Raw genomic sequence first — 24179 nt, forward strand, 5'->3', positions numbered from 1 at the left:
GGTGAAGAGTTTACTGTTTATCTACAAAAAGTGACTGATGTGAGTTAGTAATCAGTTTTCAGAGGGATGAAGACGGCAACGACAGATAACATCAGGTAAACCAGGCATCATGAAAGTCACGTGACAGTAATCAGGTGGAAAGATCAGAACTGTAGGAGGAGCAGCAGAACTGGAAATACAGGAAAACTTCAATGTCACATGGTTGAGTGAATCAGAATGTTTGTCAGAGCGACAGAAGAGCTGCAGCAGAGACTAAACCTGTCTGATTCTGGGTTTCTGAGTAAATTCAGACTTCAGAGTTTGTTCTCAGCAAAGTCTCTGAAACACTGGTGAGTACAGAACGAAACATTAACTGTGTTTCTGTCAGCGGGACGACAAAACTTCAACTCAGTTTACTAAATGTTATTCTGGAAAACTCAAACTGACTCTGGTCAAAAAACAGGAACGTTTAGAGGAAAATGATTCACATGAAATAGTTCATTATTCTGGAGTCGTGACATTAATAATCTAAACTTGTGTTGAGGAAACGTTCCTCCTTTTACTGTCAGACGGGTGTTTTCTCTGAGGATTCATGACATTCTTTGTTCGGTTTCCTTCTCTCTCATTGTTTTTCACTTCTTTATTTCATTATTGCAGCTTTGATGTTTCACACTTTCACTTTTGTTTCCAGAGAACCAACATGTCTGCTGGCAGCAACCTGAGATCTGCAGATCAGTTCCTGTGCTCCATCTGTCTGGATGTGTTCACTGATCCAGTCACCACACCATGTGGACACAACTTCTGTAAAACCTGCATCACTCATTTCTGGGATGATAATGTTCTCTACAAGTGTCCCATGTGTCAGGAGATGTTCTACACCAGACCTCAGCTGAAAGTCAACACCTTATTGAGAGAGATGGTTTCTGAGTTCAGACGTGAAGCTCAACAGAAATCCAGCAGCAGCAGCTCAGAGCAACAAGCTGCAGAACCAGGAGAAGTTCCCTGTGACGTCTGCACTGGAACCAGACTCAAGGCCCTGAAGTCCTGCCTGGTGTGTCTGCTGTCCTACTGTGAGACTCACCTGGAGCCTCATCTGACAATGTCAGGTCTGAAAAGACATCAGCTGGTGGAGCCTGTGGAGAACCTGGAGGACAGGATTTGTACGAAGCACGATAAACCTCTGGAGCTGTTCTGTAAGACCGACCAGACATGTGTCTGCATGCTCTGCTCTGTTTTAGACCACAAGACCCATGAGTTTGTTCCTCTGAGAGAAGAATATGAAGGAAAGAAGGCAGATCTGCAGAAGACAGAGGCTGAGATTCAGCAGATGATCCAGAAGAGACGACTGAAGATTCAGGAGTTCAAAGAGTCTCTGAAGATCAGTAACGATGCTGCAGACAGAGAGAAAGCAGAAGGTGTTCAGGTCTTCACTGATCTGAAGGAGTCTGTTGAGAGACGTCTGAAGGAGTTCATGAAGGAGATGGAAGACAAACAGAAAACTGCAGAGAAACAGGCTGAAGACTTCATCAAAGATCTGGAACAGGAAATCTGTGAGCTGAAGAAGAGGAGCTCTGAGGTGGAGCAGCTCTCACGCTCTGAAGATCACCTGCACCTCCTCCAAAGATTCTCATCCCTGGAAGATGCTCCACCCACCAAGAACTGGACAGATGTCAGAGTCCATCCACCTCCATATGAGGGGACTGTGGTGAGAGCTGTGGAGCAGCTGGAGAAGAACCTCAGAGAAAAGATGAAGAAGCTGTTTGAAGCTGAGCTGAGGAGGATCCAGCAGTTTGAAGCTGATGTGACTCTTGATCCTGATACAGCACATCCTAGACTCATCTTGTCTGATGATGGAAAACAAGTCTATCATGTTGATGTGTGGAAGAATCTCCCAGATAATCCAGAGAGATTTTCTACATGTGCTTGTGTTTTAGGAAAACAGAGTTTCTCTTCAGGCAGATTTTACTTTGAGGTTCAGGTTAAAGGAAAGACTGACTGGGAGGTAGGAGTGGTCAGAGACTCGATCAACAGGAAGGGAGGCATCACTCTGAGTCCTCAGGATGGTTACTGGACTGTTTGGATGAGAAATGGAAACGAGTACAAAGCTAATGATCCTCCAGTCCTTCTCCATCCCAGTTCTCCTCCTGAGAAGTTGGGGGTGTTTGTGGATTATGAGGAGGGTCTGGTCTCCTTTCATGATGTAGATGCTGCAGCACTTATCTACTCCTTTACTGGCTGCTCCTTCAGGGAGAAACTCCACCCATACTTCAGTCCTTGTGTCAATGATGGAGGTAAAAACTCTGCTCCTCTGATCATCTGTCCTGTCAATCAAACTGTCTGATCTTTGATGTAATGAATCTTCATCAACTCTGTGTGTGTGTGTGTGTGTGTGTGTGTGTGTGTGTGTGTGTGTGTGTGTGTGTGTGTGTGTGTGTGTGTGTGTGTGTGTGTGTGTGTGTGTGTGTGTGTGTATAGACAGCTACTATAGCCACATAGCAGATGTCAACCCCCCGCCAAAAAAACAACAAAACACTGGGTTTGTATGCGTATGTATATATATGTATATATATATATATATATATATATATATATATTAAATATAGAAACAATGCACATATATATGCCTTAGGTTTTTTACCAGCATGGTATCAACCAGTAATATGTGTGCAGACAAGGTAAAAAAAAAAATAAGAATGCACCTACGTGTGTGGTGTCAAGGGTCATCCACCATGAATTACACTTCAATTTGATCAAAAACACGCTCTGGTCCAATTATTCTTTGATAATACGTTAATAATACGTTATGTTCTTGTAAGTTTCAGTTAAGTTGTATTTTTCAGTCTGTAATGTGTAATGTGGAGTTATTTCACCTTTTCTTTTAACATATTCTGAATAATACACTTGAATTTGGTTTGTAAAATATTGTTAAGTTACCTTTTAAGATTTAGACAAAGGTTTAAACTGGAAAATAGAAAATGGATCAATTTACCCCCAGATGCAGATCTACTTACCCCTAAACTGGGGCAAGTTGAGCCACAAGACGACTTTTCCTTGAGAAGTCATATTTTCATTGCCCGTTGTCATGGAGACGTTATTATCATTTCCATTGACAGGATCCTGAAATTAATGTAGATGTTTCTTTTTTTTGATGGTGATAAGCAATGGACAATGAAACGATAACAATTTGAAAAAAGTTTCTATCTATCTCTCTCTGTTTTTCTTTCACAAATGTGGGAATGATGGATCAAACTTGTGTTAAAATGTACAAAACAGTGAAGTTTATTTTGCCTCGCCGGCCAGTGAACTCTGAGTGCTCAGCACGCCTAAAGCTCTGATCCTAGAACCAACCCTGGATCATATTATTACATTTGTTTGTTGTACTTCTACCTTTTTCCTGTTTTTTGTTCCTCCTCTTTTTAAAGGAACATTTGAGATTGAGATCATGTGATCTAATTGTAACATCTGCAAGTGTGAATGATCCTACAATCTCTGATGATGGAACGAGTGAAAACTGCTGGATTGTTGAATTTTCTCCTGAATAAAGCAAAACTCTGTGATCTGTGTTTGTCTCTGATGTTACAGTTTTGATTTTGAAAAGCTCAATTTTAAGTTGCTTTTAGAGTCAGATAGATAGTTGGTCTTGCAGGGGTTAAAACCTGTATAAATATCAACTCTTTTGACCAGAAATTCATGTTAAATGAACAACTGTGATGGAAATTCTTAGCTGAGAGTAACCAGTCACCAGCAGAACATGTTTTTACTGATAAATCTTTATTCAGTATAAGAGCACACTGGGACTGGAGAAGTCACGATGTTGGGTTTTTGTTTTCCGAGGCGACCTGAAGGCATCACTGAAGCTGCACCGTAATTACTGATCCCAGTCTGTGGAGCTAGAATAATGTCAATATTCACAAATGTACAGGACGTTTCACTGGTGCAGAGTTTTCTGAATCCATTTATATCAATCTCTGCTGGTGTTAGATTATCATTTAAAGACTTTTAGTCAAATTTAACTTAACTTTTAGTGAAAAGTGTGACATAGATTAATTACTTTGATCATTTTTAAGGACTAGTGATTCAGAATGATTCATAACAATATACAATGGCAAACATTTGTAATTTAAAAATATGGATTATAAAGGAATGAATACAAAAAAATAATAATTAAATAAATAATAAAAGAGATAATTGTAATAGCAAGGAATAATTCACAGCCAAATACCATTAACTCTAAATTAGCTCCCAGATGTTGAAACTAGTTTATCTAAGAATTAAATTCTAAATCAGAGTGTATCACCTGCATCGCACTGATCCACAGATAATACCCTGCTAAACACTATCCATGAGGCTAAATTAAACCTTCATTTATAACTCCTTTGTGCTTTGGTTATAATCTTAATTGGAAATTTCTCCCTGGATACTGTACATTAATGTTTTTATTTTTAATAACTATGCTTGTTTTTTGTTGCAGTTATTTCCAATAATCATTTTTAAACACCTACAACAATGGCAGAGGACACATGAATGGAAAACAGAATAAAAAACATCTCACTGTACGACTTGGATCTGCTTCATTCTGGGTGAGATGTCAATAATGTTGTACACCTCATATATGACCTTATACTATATATACTATTATAATACCATATATACTTTTTTCTTTTAATTCATATCCATACATACTGTTTCATTTACCCATATCCACTACATATATAATACTGCTCTCCTGAGCTGCTGTGTTTTTATATTTAACTGCTAGAGTTAAGTCTGATTTCATTTACCCAAGCAAGTTTCTGTTTTACCTTTAATGGCTTTTTCTGGACTTGTTTTAAGGAAGCTTCACGAAGGGTTTTACAGGCATTTCCACAAATGTCAGCGTGGGTTCAGAAAGTGTATAAGAGCATAAAGCCCTGGCCTCTGAGCCAGAATAGAAACTGCTGAAGATCATCATTCCACTGTTAGCACATGATTGGACGTTTTCATCGTGCCATCATTGTCAGATGACTGTACACATCAATGATCAATACATGACTGTGACATCACTGTTGTCTGCGGCGGTTTCCACACTTATCAGGTGAAATCACAGCTAAAAACCCTGTAAGATGTGTTTTATTACAGTCATCATTCTCTTATTCACTATTTTGTAATTTAAAGTCATTAAAAGTCTGCTTTCTTTTTTTTTCTATGACTTCATCACTGTTATGAAGTAAAAACTAAACCAAAAACCCCAAATAATATGGTCATCAATTCCATTGAAGAAGATATGATGTCATCAAGTTATGATGTCATTAATTCCATTGAAGAAGATATGATGTCATCAAGTTATGATGTCATCAAGTTATGATGTCATTAATTCCATTGAAGAAGATATGACGTCATCAAGTTATGATGTCATTAATTCCATTGAAGAAGATATGATGTCATCAAGTTATGATGTCATCAATTCCATTGAAGAAGATATGATGTCATCAAGTTATGATGTCATTAATTCCATTGAAGAAGATATGATGTCATCAATTCCATTAACATTCCATTCCATCAACAAGCTTGTAACAGAGTTTATAAATAGAACTCCTTCTTACTAGTTCTCATCACATCTTTTGACAATGCCACGCAGACGCAGACAGAGCTCTCGCCCCGTCCGCAGGCGCCGGAGAGTCCGTAGGACCCGCGTCGCCCGCAGACGCAGGAGAGTTGTCCGACGCAGACGCTGAAGGTCAACAGATGATGGAGGGAATCCTGAATGAATGATTTAAAAAAGGAAAAAATACATAAAAAATAAATCATGAGAAAAAAATAACGTAAAAAAACAAACCCAAACCCTGATCTCAGTCCCATTATTGACTAACATGACCTTCCAGTACGTAAATATGTGTAGCAGGTATAAGACGGTAAACTGAAGTGACCTGTAAAGAGTGAATGTGAGGTAGGACACTAGAACTTACTGTCTCAAGTCTCTTTAACCACAGAGGGACTAAAACTCTCAACCTTCTTATCCAAAGTCAGATCCTTGTCCTTTAGGACGTGTGGTCCACCAATGTCTTCTGCTTCTCATTCCAGCATGTCACACCTCTAAAGGTCTCACTGTTTTGATGTCTGAGACGAGGTAAGTGAGAGGTTGTGGAGGCCCTGTGGCTTAGTTGGTCAAAGCACCTGTCTAGTAAACAGGAGATCCTGGGTTCAAATCCCAGCAGAGCCTCTAAACTCATCTGTCTTTGGATGAGAAAAAGATTATACATGTCTCATTCATTCATGGTTCAACCATGGTGGTGAAATGGAAAAATGACATGTAGCTTAAAAAAAAGGCACATTGAATGTTAATGTTCAATGTTAATTCACACATTCCAGTCTTAAAGTTCTACTAAGAGATGTGGACTGCTTGAGAGGGAGGTAATGTCTGGTTCTTAGTCATTTTAATGCTTTGCTGTTCTTCACTCGTGCCACAAGGTGGGGTACTCCTCCAATTCTTCTAGAACAAATGTGTATTTCTTTACGTGGTGTGTCTGACAGTCAGTTACTTTCCAAGTTTGACCTCACTTAAAAAGGTCTCTACTTGGTTTGGGAGACTGTGCATGTAACTCAAGATGTTGTAAACCAGGCCTGGATCAAACATGCACATACATACATACGAAAAAGAAACACTCTCCACGAAGGCCGGTTAGCTCAGAACGTCAGATTCTGGTGCTAATAACACCAAGGTCATGGGGTCAGTCCCCATACTGGCCAAACTGTTTACCACTGAAACTCTGGTTATCGTTGAAAGTTTCAGATTATAAATATTGTGTTTTGACCTGTCCAGGGGTCTGTCTCTCACCTGAATATTAGCTGGGATAGGCTCCAGCAGACCCCCGTGACCCTGAGAAGAATATAGCGGGTATAGATAATGGATGGATGTTCCATCAAGTACTTTCAGTACTAATCAGTTAGCTGGGCTAGAGCTGTGGTGGTTGAATGACACTCTCTGTATGCATGCTGTGAACTTGTGATCAGATTATTTATGATAAAATTATTTTGGATTGGATTAAAAACTATCTTTTCTAATAATTTGCTTAAGACAGGAAGTATGCTTATTGGACGGCTGTGAAGTTAGATTTATTGTCCTTTGGTATTGGAATTATCTTAGCCTCTTTCCAAATTCTTGGTCGGACCCCGTTAGTAAAACATCTATTAAAGATGTGACAATCGGAGTTGATATGTAAGCTGCAGCAAGTCGTAGCAGTTTACCATCTAGCTTGTCTGTTCCAGCAGGTTTTTCAATTGGCAGAGATGGTAATAGTTTATTTATGTCAGGGACAGCAAACAAAGTCAGACTTACAGTTCTTATGTGGTAACAGTGACCACTCAGATCCTACAGCTTTTTGCACGCGTTTAGGGCACTTCAACTCCAACAAATAAGCACTTTTACAGTATTGTCATCAACAAATCAATCGCTTGCATTCAACTCTCACGCACAACGTTCTATACCGTTTCTACAAATTAAACCTTTTGCAATTTTTCCTTATTGTTTTTTAAATCCAGCAGGTGTGCCTGATGCCTTTTAATCCAACAAAGCCACCTCCCACGCCTGTGCTCCAGGAAGACTCTCACTGACACTGAGTCCAGTTGAATAAAGCTTTTGTTGCACATCATCAGCTGTTGTGCCAACGACAGTCCAGTCAGTGATCCAGTCAGATTTCACAGTATCAAGCTTCCTCCTTCAGACCGGGATGCAGTGAAGACGGCAGACATCTGAGAGCACCAGGGCAGATCTTGTAACAGAGTCAGACAGTATGCATCATCTTTTGCACTCAGTAGAATTACATGCAGCTCAACAAGCAGTATGCTAGTTATTGCATATTGGGCTGGCAGTGTGAACACAGCTATAGAGACCAATGCATGTGTTAAATCAATATCACTGAAAGCAATTGGAACTCATTCGTACAAGAAAAGCTGGCGTTTGGTTTTTTTTGGTCATGACAAAACTTTAAATACAGTGTCATCCACGACAACTTGTGTGTGCTAAAATGTAACGATTAGATAGCAAGATCATGTGTTATTGGATTGGTATTAGAGTCTTAAAATCAATGGGAATAACTAATAAGAATGCTTGGTAAAATGTTTCTTCCTGAGCTGGAAGACATCTTCACATCAACTCAATGCATAATGTGTTGTTTTGATAATACACAAGCTTGTTTTTTAACCTCTCATTCAGCACCCGGGTATTGTAGGTGTTGTTTTTTGAAGCTTTGCACATGTAAAATAAAGTGTTGAATCAGCTCCCTGTCGGACCACTTTTTTTGGAACCAGCATGAGTTGGAAATGTCTTCAAATTCCCTCACATGGAACTTTTTGTTGTTAGATTGCCATTACAGTTATAATATTTTCATGGTCCTGTGGCAAAATAATTTCACTACTTCTGCTGTGCTTTTAAACAGCTGTGTGTGTCTGGTTTTCTGGTGTTTATAATAACAAGAAAAGAAATACATCTTCACTCTAATGTGTGCTATTACGTGTGCTTCCTCTTCCACTATTCTTCGTGACGTCATCAAAGACGTCACATTCTTTGATGACGTTCCAAGACTCCATGAAAGAGCATTTGAACGCTACGCGTCTGAAGCTGGAGCTGATTTGCTGCAAACGAGGATGAATGTGCACATGTTCCCAAACGTAGCAACAGCGCCCTCTGCTGGTTCATGGCGGTATGGTCGTAAGCGGCAGCTGCGGCTTCACAACTGTCTTCTATACGCACTTACCGAGTGTACTGTCACGTTTGTGTTTGTTTCATCATAACTGAACAACACAAACATCCGTATGCTGTCCTTTGACGACCGAGTTACTCCTTAGAATAAATGGATGGCGCTCCTATAGTTTATTTCTTTAGTTCAGCCACTTATAGGCTCTGCAAAGCGATTTATCCTTTTTCCTATTCACCCGTTCACAGCCTCTTATTTTAGACACTCACAATGTGACACCAACCCCCGGTGAACATGTGGGAGTGAAGTGGGGCGTCTCATAGTAGTCCGAAACGACATCTTAAAATAACGAAAATTAAACTTTATAACCTGTTTCTTGGAGTGTCAGTAGAAAAACACTTTTTCAAAAATGCATTTATTAGTTATTTTCAAAAATAAGACTTAATTATATCTGTTGCAATAGTACATTTGATATATGACGTAGGTTGATATGACGTAGGTTGATATGGCGGTGGAATTCTTGCCTCCTTTGATCCTTTGTGACGTCACCAGCAGTATATTTATCTGTAAATATTCCTCTGGACCGAGTCAGTTAGTTATTCACCTTCAGCTTGGTATCTTCTCACTAAGGACGTCGTGGAAACAGTTCTCATTGAGGTTGGTCGTGTTTCCTTTGGTTATTTGCTGGTTTGTCCAGCGCGACATCAGTCCGTCTCCCTGTGTTTGAGTTTCTGAGTTTCAGAAAATTCTGTCAATTTAGCTTTTTTTTGTTGTTTCTTTTCTTCTTTATTGTCAATAATCAATTTAAAAAAGTACATAGCATAATTACCGTCTGGTCGATTTAACAACAGCGGCTGGATATATTTTTCCAGTTTTTCCTCCATCCAGCCTCATCCCATTTTTCCAGTTTGTCATCAATCGACGCTTCGTTTCGTTTCTTTAATTGGAAATTTCTCCCTGGATACTGTACATTAATGTTTTTATTTTTAATAACTATGTTTTTTTTTTGTTGCAGTTATTTTCAATAATCATTTTTATAAACCTACAACAATGGCAGAGGAAACATGAATGGAAAACAGAATAAAAAACATCTCACTGTACGACTTGGATCTGCTTCATTCTGGGTGAGATGTCAATAATGTTGTACACCTCATATATGACCTTATACTATATATACTATTATAATACCATATATACTTTTTTCTTTTCATTCATATCCATACATACTGTTTCATTTACCCATATCCACTACATATATAATACTGCTCTCCTGAGCTGGTGTGTTTTTATATTTAACTGCTAGAGTTAAGTCTGATTTCATTTACCCAAGCAAGTCTCTGTTTTACCTTTAATGGCTTTTTCTGGACTTGTTTTAAGGAAGCTTCACGAAGGGTTTTACAGGCATTTCCACAAATGTCAGCGTGGGTTTAGAAAGTGTATAAGTGCATAAAGCCCTGGCCTCTGAGCCAGAATAGAAACTGCTGAAGATCATCATTCCACTGTTAGCACATGATTGGACGTTTTCATCCTGCCATCATTGTCAGATGACTGTACACATCAATGATCAATACATGACTGTGACATCCAGGGCTGGGGCCTCATTTAAAATGGAGTGCGTAGGATTCATACTAAAAGTGCACGTACGCCCAAAAGCCGAAAATGGCGGGCGCAAAAAAAAATCTGGATCTATAAAACCGCGTGCACGCACACTTCCACGCAATGTTCCCTTTATGAATCACAGTCCACCTGGAAAGCTGCGCAGCTGAATCCGCCCCATATCCCGCCCTCAACACGCCCATAAATCCATATGGATGAGCCTACTGAGCATGCGCAGTGGCTTCCTGCAGCCTGTTAGGGATGAATCCGGATGAATGAATGAACGTGTCGAGCTACCGTGCCACTGAATTTCGCTGAGATCTGAGATCTAGATGTTGTGGATGATGTGGAGAGAGGACAGTGAAACGAGATTAGGCCTATTTGGTGGTCACAGTAAAAGTAGAAAAAGTATATAAATAGTATAAAATAAAGCGAGTAAGTGGCAGCACGTCGTTGCTGCCCGTTAGTGCCACGATCGCACGACGCAATTTCCACTGGGAACAGGGGGGACATGTCCCCCCCACTTTTCAAAATGAAGTATTTGTCCCCCCCACTTTTTACAGTTTAAAAACTAACGGTAGGCTCAGCAAATCATCAAGACACTCGGGACGGCGGCCCGGCAGCCCCCGCTCCCCCTCCTCCCTCCCGTCTCCCCTCAGAGCTGCTCTAGGCTGTTTTATGGTTCCGCGTTACACCAACGCAGAGCCTACGGCGTAGGCTCTGCGTTGGTGTAACGCAGAACCATAATTCCGGCTTAAAAGTAAACAACATGAGCACACGTACCCGTGCATGACAGGCAGACACACACGGGGAGAAGGGACTATTTCTTTAATTTTTATTTTTTTTAAAACTTTATCCTTATGAACGCAATTGTTATATAGTCCAACTTTCCTTATTTTAATCAGAACACTTTCTTTTTTCCTCTTCGGCGTGGAGTAGTGTGCTCGGAGCGGCACACCATCCCCCCCAGTCCCGTTATAGATGTACTTAGTACTGTTTCTGAGTAGACCAGCAAACTTGTATGGCAAGCCGTTTTAACATTTAATAGCTAGACTGGATATGTGTTGCAGATATCTGTAATTCAATTCTTCCTAGTCAAAAAGAACATTTCAGATATCTACAATGATATATTAACCCATTTTAAACAGGGGGAACGCATTCTGACAGCGTGAAATACTGCCGTCAGAATGCGTTCCCCCTCTGTTTATCATGAAGGGATGCTCACACATCTTTCAAATTCATACTGCTGACTTCTTTCACAACCACAGATAAGTCCTGTGAATTTCAGGCTCATGTCATCATATTTGACCATTTTAAACAGGGGGAATGCAGCGCTGCCTCTGTTTTTACTAACTAATGACCCTGAATTGCCTAAACAGTGGGTTCTTCCAATATATGTATATATACAGAAAGTCTTTGCTGCGATGGCATCACTGTAGGTAAACATTTCTCCAAAAAGATTGATGTATTATTTCACCCACCCACTATTAATCACAGCATTATTAAAATTTAGTGACAATCAGGAATCCAAACACCACTGTCCCTGTCAAAAAAGCAACTTAAATTTGGAGTTGCTAATTTAGTTTTATAGAATATATAAGATATTGAATATGAACTCATCATTCTTCAAATAGTATAAATAATAATATCAATAATAAGCCACGCGCTCTAATGTTGTGACTACTCCAGCCAGAGCTGCCTGGGAGACTTGCGAGGCCCTGTGCGGAATGGCTGGGGGGGGCCCTCGCGCGCTCGCTACGCTCACGCGCGCAAAATTTTTTGGGTTTTTCGGGTCGGATCGGGTGTCTATATGCGCAATTTTAACTCTCCAATTAGCAAAATACTGCATACCTTCCCCTGCCTCATCATCGACGCGGGGCCCCACGGCTGCTTGAGACCTGGTCGGATCGGTGATTTTTGTAACAAATTTATCAAACAAGCCTTTCAGAGAGACATTAAACTCTTCCATTTTCTTTAGTTTTTTTTCTTTTTTCATCCCCTGATGGAAATTTCCTGATTCTGTCTCGTTCTTTCGACATTGTGTGACAGTTTGTTCCACACTCCACCCGTCTGGATCAGAGCAGCTTGTGTCTGCGCTTGGTCTGATCAGTTGTGTTGAACAACAGACACGCGCATCATTGCACATATATTTATTGATATGCAAAGACTAGTACACATTTAGGTCTGTAATGGAACGTGACTGTTGATATTTATAAGGGAAAAAACGAAAAAAAACGAGAAAAAAAAAAAAAGACGGCCCATAGCGCAGGCCCCTTGGGGCGCGAGGCCCCTTGGGGCGCGAGGCCCCTTGGGGCGCGAGGCCCCTTGGGGCGCGAGGCCCTGTGCGGTCGCACGGTTCGCACACCCCTTGCGGCGGCCCTGACTCCAGCCCATAACCGATCTAACTCATCAAAACATAATCGGCCAGTGGTACCAGTTGAAGTCAGGTAAAAAACTAAATCAAATGGGCCGATGGGCCTGCCCGGGCCAAAAAAAAAAAAACAATTTTTTTTTTTTTTTTTTTTTTTTTGGCCTGGCCCGGCCCGGCCCAAAATCACCATCGGCCCACCGGGCAATGCCCGGTATGCCCGATGGCCAGTCCACCCCTGGTGACATCACTGTTGTCTGCGGCGGTTTCCAGACTTATCAGTTGAAATCACAGCTAAAAACCCTGTAAGATGTGTTTTATTACAGTCATCATTCTCTTATTCACTATTTTGTAATTTAAAGTAATTAAAAGTCTGCTTTCTTTTTTTTTCTATGACATCATCACTGTTATGAAGTAAAAACTAAACCAAAAAACCCCAAATAATATGGTCATTAATTCCATTGAAGAAGATATGATGTCATCAAGTTATGATGTCATTAATTCCATTGAAGAAGATATGATGTCATCAATTCCATTAACATTCCATTCCATCAACAAGCTTGTAACAGAGTTTATAACTAGAACTCCTTCTTACTAGTTCTCATCACATCTTTTGACAATGCCACGCAGACGCAGACAGAGCTCTCGCCCCGTCCGCAGGCGCCGGAGAGTCCGTAGGACCCGCGTCGCCCGCAGACGCAGGAGAGTTGTCCGACGCAGACGCTGAAGGTCAACAGATGATGGAGGGAATCCTGAATGAATGATTTAAAAAAGGAAAAAAATACAGAAAAATAAATAATGAAAAAAAGATAACGTAAAAAAAAAAAACAAACCCAAACCCTGATCTCAGTCCCATTATTGACTAACATGACCTTCCAGTACGTAAATACGTGTAGCAGGTATAAGACGGTAAACTGAAGTGACCTGTAAAGAGTGAGTGTGAGGTAGGACACTAGAACTTACTGTCTCAAGTCTCTTTAACCACAGAGGGACTAAAACTCTCAACCTTCTTATCCAAAGTCAGATCCTTGTCCTTTAGGACGTGTGGTCCACCAATGTCTTCTGTTTCTCATTCCAGCATGTCACACCTCTAAAGGTCTCACTGTTTTGATGTCTGAGACGAGGTAAGTGAGAGGTTGTGGAGGCCCTGTGGCTTAGTTGGTCAAAGCACCTGTCTAGTAAACAGGAGATCCTGGGTTCAAATCCCAGCAGAGCCTCTAAACTCATCTGTCTTTGGATGAGAAAAAGATGATAGATGTCTCATTCATTCATGGTTCAACCATGGTGGTGAAATTGAAAAATGACATGTAGCTTAAAAGAAAGGCACATTGAATGTTAATGTTCAATGTTAATTCACACATTCCAGTCTTAAAGTTCTACTAAGAGATGTGGACTGCTTGAGAGGGAGGTAATGTCTGGTTCTTAGTCACTTTAATGCTTTGCTGTTCTTCACTCGTGCCACAAGGTGGGGTACTCCTCCAATTCTTCTAGAACAAATGTGTATTTCTTTACTGGGTGTGTCTGACAGTCAGTTATTTTCCAAGTTTGACCTCACTTAAAAAGGTCTCTACTTGGTTTGGGAGACTGTGCATGTAACTCAAGATGTTGTAAACCAGGCCTGGATCAAACATGCGCACACACATACATACATACATACATACGTACATACGAAAAAGAAACACTCACCACGAAGGCCGGTTAGCTCAGAACGTCAGATTCTGGTGCTAATAACACCAAGGTCATGGGGTCAGTCCCCATACTGGCCAAACTGTTTACCACTGAAACTCTGGTTATTGTTGAAAGTTTCAGATTATAAATATTGTGTTTTGACCTGTCCAGGGGTCTGTCTCTCACCTGAATATTAGCTGGGATAGGCTCCAGCAGACCCCCGTGACCCTGAGAAGAATGTAGCGGGTATAGATAATGGATGGATGTTCCATCAAGTACTTTCAGTACTAATCAGTTAGCTGGGCTAGAGCTGTGGTGGTTGAATGACACTCTCTGTATGCATGCTGTGAACATCTGATCAGATTATTTATGATAAAATAATTTTGGATTGGATTAAAAACTATCTTTTCTAATAATTTGCTTCAGACAGGAAGTATGCTTATTGGACAGCTGTGAAGTTAGATTTATTGTCCTTTGGTATTGGAATTATCTTAGCCTCTTTCCAAATTCTTGGTCAAACCCCGTTAGTAAAACATCTATTGAAGATGTGACAAATCAGAGTTGATATGTAAGCTGCAGCAAGTCGTAGCAGTTTACCATCTAGCTTGTCTGTTCCAGCAGGTTTTTCAATTGGCAGAGATAGAAATAGTTTATTTATGTCAGGGACAGCAAACAAAGTCAAACTTACAGTTCTTATGTGGTAACAGTGACCACTCAGATCCTACAGCTTTTTGCACGCGTTTAGGGCACTTCAACTCCAACAAATAAGCACTTTTACAGTATTGTCATCAACAAATCAATCGCTTGCATTCAACTCTCACGCACAACGTTCTATACAGATTCTACAAATTAAACCTTTTGCAATTTTTCCTTATTGTTTTTCAAATCCAGCAGGTGTGCCTGATGCCTTTTACTCCAACAAAGCCACCTCCCACGCCTGTGCTCCAGGAAGACTCTCACTGACACTGAGTCCAGTTGAATAAAGCTTTTGTTGCACATCATCAGCTGTTGTGCCAACGACAGTCCAGTCAGTGATCCAGTCAGATTTCACAGTTTCAAGCTTCCTCCTTCAGACCGGGATGCAATGAAGACGGCAGACATCTGAGAGCACCAGGGCAGATCTTGTAACAGAGTCAGACAGTATGCATCATCTTTTGCACTCAGTAGAATTACATGCAGCTCAACAAGCAGTATGCTAGTTATTGCATATTGGGCTGGCAGTGTGAACACAGCTATAGAGACCAATGCATGTGTTAAATCAATATCACTGAAAGCAATTGGAACTCATTCGTACAAGAAAAGCTGGCGTTTGTTTTTTTTTGGTCATGGAAAAACTTTAAATACAGTGTCATCCACGACAACTTGTGTGTGCTAAAATGTAATAATTAGATAGCAAGATCATGTGTTATTGGATTGGTATTAGAGTCTTAAAATCAGTGGGAATAACTCATAAGAATGCTTGGTAAAATGTTTCATCCTGAGCTGGAAGACATCTTCACATCAACTCAATGCATAATGTGTTGTTTTTGATAATACACAAGCTTGTTTTTTAACCTCTCATTCAGCACCCGGGTATTGTAGGTGTTGTTTTTTGAAGCTTTGCACATGTAAAATAAAGTGTTGAATCAGCTCCCTGTCGGACCACTTTTTTTGGAACCAGCATGAGTTGGAAATGTCTTCAAATTCCCTCACATGGAACTTTTTTGTTGTTAGATTGCCATTACAATTATAATATTTTCATGGTCCTGTGGCAAAATAATTTCACTACTTCTGCTGTGCTTTTAAACAGCTGTGTGTGTCTGGTTTTCTGGTGTTTATAATAACAAGAAAAGAAATACATCTTCACTCTAATGTGTGCTATTACGTGTGCTTCCTCTTCCACTATTCTTCGTGACGTCATCAAAGACGTCACATTCTTTGATGACGTTCCAAGACTCCATGAAAGAGCATTTGAACGCTACGCGTCTGAAGCTGGAGCTGATTTGCTGCAAACAGGATGAATGTGCACATGTTCCCAAACGTAGCAACAGCGCCCTCTGCTGGTTCATGGCGGTATGGTCGTAAGCGGCAGCTGCGGCTTCACAACTGTCTTCTATACGCACTTACCGAGTGTACTGTCACGTTTGTGTTTGTTTCATCATAACTGAACAACACAAACATCCGTATGCTGTCCTTTGACGACCGAGTTACTCCTTAAAATAAATGGATGGCGCTCCTATAGTTTATTTCTTTAGTTCAGCCACTTATAGGCTCTGCAAAGCCATTTATCCTTTTTCCTATTCACAGCCTCTTATTTCAGACACTCACAATGTGACACCAACCCCCGGTGAACATGTGGGAGTGAAGTGTCTCATAAACACCGACACACGGCAGCTGCAGAGTTTCAGCTCCGCTACAATCCACCAGCTCCACTTGTGAATGATCCACTGACTCTGGAACACACCGGTTTTACTCTCCGTACAGACATCGGGATGTGGTTGAGAGAAGTGAACACTATATAAGAGCTATTTCAGGGTTCAGCTTTCACTAAAGTAGTCCGAAACGACAACTTAAAATAACGAAAATGAAACTTTGTAATCTGTTTCTTGGAGTGTCAGTAGAAAAACACTTTTTCAAAAATGCATTTATTAGTTATTTTCAAAAATAAGACTTCATTATATCTGTTGCAATAGTACATTTGATATATGACGTAGGTTGATATGACGTAGGTTGATATGGCGGTGGAATTCTTGCCTCCTTTGATCCTTTATGACGTCACCAGCAGTATATTTATCTGTAAATATTCCTCTGGACCGAGTCAGTTAGTTATTCACCTTCAGCTTGGTATCTTCTTGATTTGAGTTTTACAGTTTTTGAGTTTTATGTAAAAGTCTGGTAAATTTAGCTTTTTTTTTTCCGTTTCTTTTCTTCTTTATTGTCAATAATCATTTAAAAAAGTACATAGCATAATTACTGTAACTGGTCGATTTAACAACAGCAGCTGGATATTTTTCCAGTTTTTCATCCATCGACGCTTCGTTTCGTTTCTTTAATTGTAAATTTCTCCCTGGATACTGTACATTAATGTTTTTATTTTTAATAACTATGTTTGTTTTTTGTTGCAGTTATTTCCAATAATCATTTTATAAACCTACAACAATGGCAGAGGACACATGAATGGAAAACAGAATAAAAAACATCTCACTGTACGACTTGGATCTGCTTCATTCTGGGTGAGATGTCAATAATGTTGTACACCTCATATATGACCTTATACTATATATACTATTATAATACCATATATACTTTTTTCTTTTAATTCATATCCATACATACTGTTTCATTTACCCATATCCACTACATATATAATACTGCTCTCCTGAGCTGCTGTGTTTTTATATTTAACTGCTAGAGTTAAGTCTGATTTCATTTACCCAAGCAAGTCTCTGTTTTACCTTTAATGGCTTTTTCTGGACTTGTTTTAAGGAAGCTTCACGAAGGGTTTTACAGGCATTTCCACAAATGTCAGCGTGGGTTTAGAAAGTGTATAAGAGCATAAAGCCCTGGCCTCTGAGCCAGAATAGAAACTGCTGAAGATCATCATTCCACTGTTAGCACATGATTGGACGTTTTCATCCTGCCATCATTGTCAGATGACTGTACACATCAATGATCAATACATGACTGTGACATCACTGTTGTCTGCGGCGGTTTCCAGACTTATCAGGTGAAATCACAGCTAAAAACCCTGTAAGATGTGTTTTATTACAGTCATCATTCTCTTATTCACTATTTTGTAATTTAAAGTCATTAAAAGTCTGCTTTCTTTTTTTTTCTATGACTTCATCACTGTTATGAAGTAAAAACTAAACCAAAAACCCCAAATAATATGGTCATCAATTCCATTGAAGAAGATATGATGTCATCAAGTTATGATGTCATTAATTCCATTGAAGAAGATATGATGTCATCAAGTTATGATGTCATCAAGTTATGATGTCATTAATTCCATTGAAGAAGATATGACGTCATCAAGTTATGATGTCATTAATTCCATTGAAGAAGATATGATGTCATCAAGTTATGATGTCATCAATTCCATTGAAGAAGATATGATGTCATCAAGTTATGATGTCATTAATTCCATTGAAGAAGATATGATGTCATCAATTCCATTAACATTCCATTCCATCAACAAGCTTGTAACAGAGTTTATAACTAGAACTCCTTCTTACTAGTTGTCATCACATCTTTTGACAATGCCACGCAGACGCAGACAGAGCTCTCGCCCCGTCCGCAGGCGCCGGAGAGTCCGTAGGACCCGCGTCGCCCGCAGACGCAGGAGAGTTGTCCGACGCAGACGCTGAAGGTCAACAGATGATGGAGGGAATCCTGAATGAATGATTTAAAAAAGGAAAAAATACATAAAAAATAAATCATGAGAAAAAAATAACGTAAAAAAACAAACCCAAACCCTGATCTCAGTCCCATTATTGACTAACATGACCTTCCAGTACGTAAATATGTGTAGCAGGTATAAGACGGTAAACTGAAGTGACCTGTAAAGAGTGAGTGTGAGGTAGGACACTAGAACTTACTGTCTCAAGTCTCTTTAACCACAGAGGGACTAAAACTCTCAACCTTCTTATCCAAAGTCAGATCCTTGTCCTTTAGGACGTGTGGTCCACCAATGTCTTCTGCTTCTCATTCCAGCATGTCACACCTCTAAAGGTCTCACTGTTTTGATGTCTGAGACGAGGTAAGTGAGAGGTTGTGGAGGCCCTGTGGCTTAGTTGGTCAAAGCACCTGTCTAGTAAACAGGAGATCCTGGGTTCAAATCCCAGCAGAGCCTCTAAACTCATCTGTCTTTGGATGAGAAAAAGATTATACATGTCTCATTCATTCATGGTTCAACCATGGTGGTGAAATGGAAAAATGACATGTAGCTTAAAAAAAAGGCACATTGAATGTTAATGTTCAATGTTAATTCACACATTCCAGTCTTAAAGTTCTACTAAGAGATGTGGACTGCTTGAGAGGGAGGTAATGTCTGGTTCTTAGTCATTTTAATGCTTTGCTGTTCTTCACTCGTGCCACAAGGTGGGGTACTCCTCCAATTCTTCTAGAACAAATGTGTATTTCTTTACGTGGTGTGTCTGACAGTCAGTTACTTTCCAAGTTTGACCTCACTTAAAAAGGTCTCTACTTGGTTTGGGAGACTGTGCATGTAACTCAAGATGTTGTAAACCAGGCCTGGATCAAACATGCACATACATACATACGAAAAAGAAACACTCTCCACGAAGGCCGGTTAGCTCAGAACGTCAGATTCTGGTGCTAATAACACCAAGGTCATGGGGTCAGTCCCCATACTGGCCAAACTGTTTACCACTGAAACTCTGGTTATCGTTGAAAGTTTCAGATTATAAATATTGTGTTTTGACCTGTCCAGGGGTCTGTCTCTCACCTGAATATTAGCTGGGATAGGCTCCAGCAGACCCCCGTGACCCTGAGAAGAATATAGCGGGTATAGATAATGGATGGATGTTCCATCAAGTACTTTCAGTACTAATCAGTTAGCTGGGCTAGAGCTGTGGTGGTTGAATGACACTCTCTGTATGCATGCTGTGAACTTGTGATCAGATTATTTATGATAAAATTATTTTGGATTGGATTAAAAACTATCTTTTCTAATAATTTGCTTAAGACAGGAAGTATGCTTATTGGACGGCTGTGAAGTTAGATTTATTGTCCTTTGGTATTGGAATTATCTTAGCCTCTTTCCAAATTCTTGGTCGGACCCCGTTAGTAAAACATCTATTAAAGATGTGACAATCGGAGTTGATATGTAAGCTGCAGCAAGTCGTAGCAGTTTACCATCTAGCTTGTCTGTTCCAGCAGGTTTTTCAATTGGCAGAGATGGTAATAGTTTATTTATGTCAGGGACAGCAAACAAAGTCAGACTTACAGTTCTTATGTGGTAACAGTGACCACTCAGATCCTACAGCTTTTTGCACGCGTTTAGGGCACTTCAACTCCAACAAATAAGCACTTTTACAGTATTGTCATCAACAAATCAATCGCTTGCATTCAACTCTCACGCACAACGTTCTATACCGTTTCTACAAATTAAACCTTTTGCAATTTTTCCTTATTGTTTTTTAAATCCAGCAGGTGTGCCTGATGCCTTTTAATCCAACAAAGCCACCTCCCACGCCTGTGCTCCAGGAAGACTCTCACTGACACTGAGTCCAGTTGAATAAAGCTTTTGTTGCACATCATCAGCTGTTGTGCCAACGACAGTCCAGTCAGTGATCCAGTCAGATTTCACAGTATCAAGCTTCCTCCTTCAGACCGGGATGCAGTGAAGACGGCAGACATCTGAGAGCACCAGGGCAGATCTTGTAACAGAGTCAGACAGTATGCATCATCTTTTGCACTCAGTAGAATTACATGCAGCTCAACAAGCAGTATGCTAGTTATTGCATATTGGGCTGGCAGTGTGAACACAGCTATAGAGACCAATGCATGTGTTAAATCAATATCACTGAAAGCAATTGGAACTCATTCGTACAAGAAAAGCTGGCGTTTGGTTTTTTTTGGTCATGACAAAACTTTAAATACAGTGTCATCCACGACAACTTGTGTGTGCTAAAATGTAACGATTAGATAGCAAGATCATGTGTTATTGGATTGGTATTAGAGTCTTAAAATCAATGGGAATAACTAATAAGAATGCTTGGTAAAATGTTTCTTCCTGAGCTGGAAGACATCTTCACATCAACTCAATGCATAATGTGTTGTTTTGATAATACACAAGCTTGTTTTTTAACCTCTCATTCAGCACCCGGGTATTGTAGGTGTTGTTTTTTGAAGCTTTGCACATGTAAAATAAAGTGTTGAATCAGCTCCCTGTCGGACCACTTTTTTTGGAACCAGCATGAGTTGGAAATGTCTTCAAATTCCCTCACATGGAACTTTTTGTTGTTAGATTGCCATTACAGTTATAATATTTTCATGGTCCTGTGGCAAAATAATTTCACTACTTCTGCTGTGCTTTTAAACAGCTGTGTGTGTCTGGTTTTCTGGTGTTTATAATAACAAGAAAAGAAATACATCTTCACTCTAATGTGTGCTATTACGTGTGCTTCCTCTTCCACTATTCTTCGTGACGTCATCAAAGACGTCACATTCTTTGATGACGTTCCAAGACTCCATGAAAGAGCATTTGAACGCTACGCGTCTGAAGCTGGAGCTGATTTGCTGCAAACGAGGATGAATGTGCACATGTTCCCAAACGTAGCAACAGCGCCCTCTGCTGGTTCATGGCGGTATGGTCGTAAGCGGCAGCTGCGGCTTCACAACTGTCTTCTATACGCACTTACCGAGTGTACTGTCACGTTTGTGTTTGTTTCATCATAACTGAACAACACAAACATCCGTATGCTGTCCTTTGACGACCGAGTTACTCCTGAAAATAAATGGATGGCGCTCCTATAGTTTATTTCTTTAGTTCAGCCACTTATAGGCTCTGCAAAGCGATTTATCCTTTTTCCTATTCACCCGTTCACAGCCTCTTATTTTAGACACTCACAATGTGACACCAACCCCCGGTGAACATGTGGGAGTGAAGTGGGGCGTCTCATAGTAGTCCGAAACGACATCTTAAAATAACGAAAATTAAACTTTATAACCTGTTTCTTGGAGTGTCAGTAGAAAAACACTTTTTCAAAAATGCATTTATTAGTTATTTTCAAAAATAAGACTTAATTATATCTGTTGCAATAGTACATTTGATATATGACGTAGGTTGATATGACGTAGGTTGATATGGCGGTGGAATTCTTGCCTCCTTTGATCCTTTGTGACGTCACCAGCAGTATATTTATCTGTAAATATTCCTCTGGACCGAGTCAGTTAGTTATTCACCTTCAGCTTGGTATCTTCTCACTAAGGACGTCGTGGAAACAGTTCTCATTGAGGTTGGTCGTGTTTCCTTTGGTTATTTGCTGGTTTGTCCAGCGCGACATCAGTCCGTCTCCCTGTGTTTGAGTTTCTGAGTTTCAGAAAATTCTGTCAATTTAGCTTTTTTTTGTTGTTTCTTTTCTTCTTTATTGTCAATAATCAATTTAAAAAAGTACATAGCATAATTACCGTCTGGTCGATTTAACAACAGCGGCTGGATATATTTTTCCAGTTTTTCCTCCATCCAGCCTCATCCCATTTTTCCAGTTTGTCATCAATCGACGCTTCGTTTCGTTTCTTTAATTGGAAATTTCTCCCTGGATACTGTACATTAATGTTTTTATTTTTAATAACTATGTTTTTTTTTTGTTGCAGTTATTTTCAATAATCATTTTTATAAACCTACAACAATGGCAGAGGAAACATGAATGGAAAACAGAATAAAAAACATCTCACTGTACGACTTGGATCTGCTTCATTCTGGGTGAGATGTCAATAATGTTGTACACCTCATATATGACCTTATACTATATATACTATTATAATACCATATATACTTTTTTCTTTTCATTCATATCCATACATACTGTTTCATTTACCCATATCCACTACATATATAATACTGCTCTCCTGAGCTGGTGTGTTTTTATATTTAACTGCTAGAGTTAAGTCTGATTTCATTTACCCAAGCAAGTCTCTGTTTTACCTTTAATGGCTTTTTCTGGACTTGTTTTAAGGAAGCTTCACGAAGGGTTTTACAGGCATTTCCACAAATGTCAGCGTGGGTTTAGAAAGTGTATAAGTGCATAAAGCCCTGGCCTCTGAGCCAGAATAGAAACTGCTGAAGATCATCATTCCACTGTTAGCACATGATTGGACGTTTTCATCCTGCCATCATTGTCAGATGACTGTACACATCAATGATCAATACATGACTGTGACATCCAGGGCTGGGGCCTCATTTAAAATGGAGTGCGTAGGATTCATACTAAAAGTGCACGTACGCCCAAAAGCCGAAAATGGCGGGCGCAAAAAAAAATCTGGATCTATAAAACCGCGTGCACGCACACTTCCACGCAATGTTCCCTTTATGAATCACAGTCCACCTGGAAAGCTGCGCAGCTGAATCCGCCCCATATCCCGCCCTCAACACGCCCATAAATCCATATGGATGAGCCTACTGAGCATGCGCAGTGGCTTCCTGCAGCCTGTTAGGGATGAATCCGGATGAATGAATGAACGTGTCGAGCTACCGTGCCACTGAATTTCGCTGAGATCTGAGATCTAGATGTTGTGGATGATGTGGAGAGAGGACAGTGAAACGAGATTAGGCCTATTTGGTGGTCACAGTAAAAGTAGAAAAAGTATATAAATAGTATAAAATAAAGCGAGTAAGTGGCAGCACGTCGTTGCTGCCCGTTAGTGCCACGATCGCACGACGCAATTTCCACTGGGAACAGGGGGGACATGTCCCCCCCACTTTTCAAAATGAAGTATTTGTCCCCCCCACTTTTTACAGTTTAAAAACTAACGGTAGGCTCAGCAAATCATCAAGACACTCGGGACGGCGGCCCGGCAGCCCCCGCTCCCCCTCCTCCCTCCCGTCTCCCCTCAGAGCTGCTCTAGGCTGTTTTATGGTTCCGCGTTACACCAACGCAGAGCCTACGGCGTAGGCTCTGCGTTGGTGTAACGCAGAACCATAATTCCGGCTTAAAAGTAAACAACATGAGCACACGTACCCGTGCATGACAGGCAGACACACACGGGGAGAAGGGACTATTTCTTTAATTTTTATTTTTTTTAAAACTTTATCCTTATGAACGCAATTGTTATATAGTCCAACTTTCCTTATTTTAATCAGAACACTTTCTTTTTTCCTCTTCGGCGTGGAGTAGTGTGCTCGGAGCGGCACACCATCCCCCCCAGTCCCGTTATAGATGTACTTAGTACTG

The 24179-nt window shown here is 40.2% G+C and overlaps 1 protein-coding gene and 3 non-coding genes across 4 annotated transcripts in view; all 4 read left to right on the forward strand.

Annotated features, from left to right (window-relative positions):
* LOC133446926 (E3 ubiquitin-protein ligase TRIM21-like) overlaps positions 1-2485 on the forward strand; it is a 28453-nt gene extending 25968 nt beyond the window's left edge. Inside the window, exon 2 of the mRNA XM_061725147.1 lies at positions 671-2485. Within this exon, the coding sequence (XP_061581131.1) occupies positions 680-2320 (1641 nt within the window). The 5' untranslated portion in view covers positions 671-679 and the 3' untranslated portion in view covers positions 2321-2485. The remainder of the gene's footprint in view (positions 1-670) is intronic.
* A 3619-nt stretch (positions 2486-6104) lies between these two features.
* Positions 6105-6178, forward strand: trnat-agu (transfer RNA threonine (anticodon AGU)). The gene has a single exon. It is a non-coding gene; the product is annotated as a tRNA-Thr (tRNA).
* A 7580-nt stretch (positions 6179-13758) lies between these two features.
* Positions 13759-13832, forward strand: trnat-agu (transfer RNA threonine (anticodon AGU)). The gene has a single exon. It is a non-coding gene; the product is annotated as a tRNA-Thr (tRNA).
* Positions 13833-19040: 5208 nt separating this feature from the next.
* trnat-agu (transfer RNA threonine (anticodon AGU)) lies at positions 19041-19114 on the forward strand. Its single transcript has one exon. It is a non-coding gene; the product is annotated as a tRNA-Thr (tRNA).
* Positions 19115-24179: the final 5065 nt, after the last annotated feature.

The sequence above is a fragment of the Cololabis saira genome, chromosome 1 (assembly GCF_033807715.1).
Source record: "Cololabis saira isolate AMF1-May2022 chromosome 1, fColSai1.1, whole genome shotgun sequence".
NCBI lineage: Eukaryota > Metazoa > Chordata > Actinopteri > Beloniformes > Belonidae > Cololabis > Cololabis saira.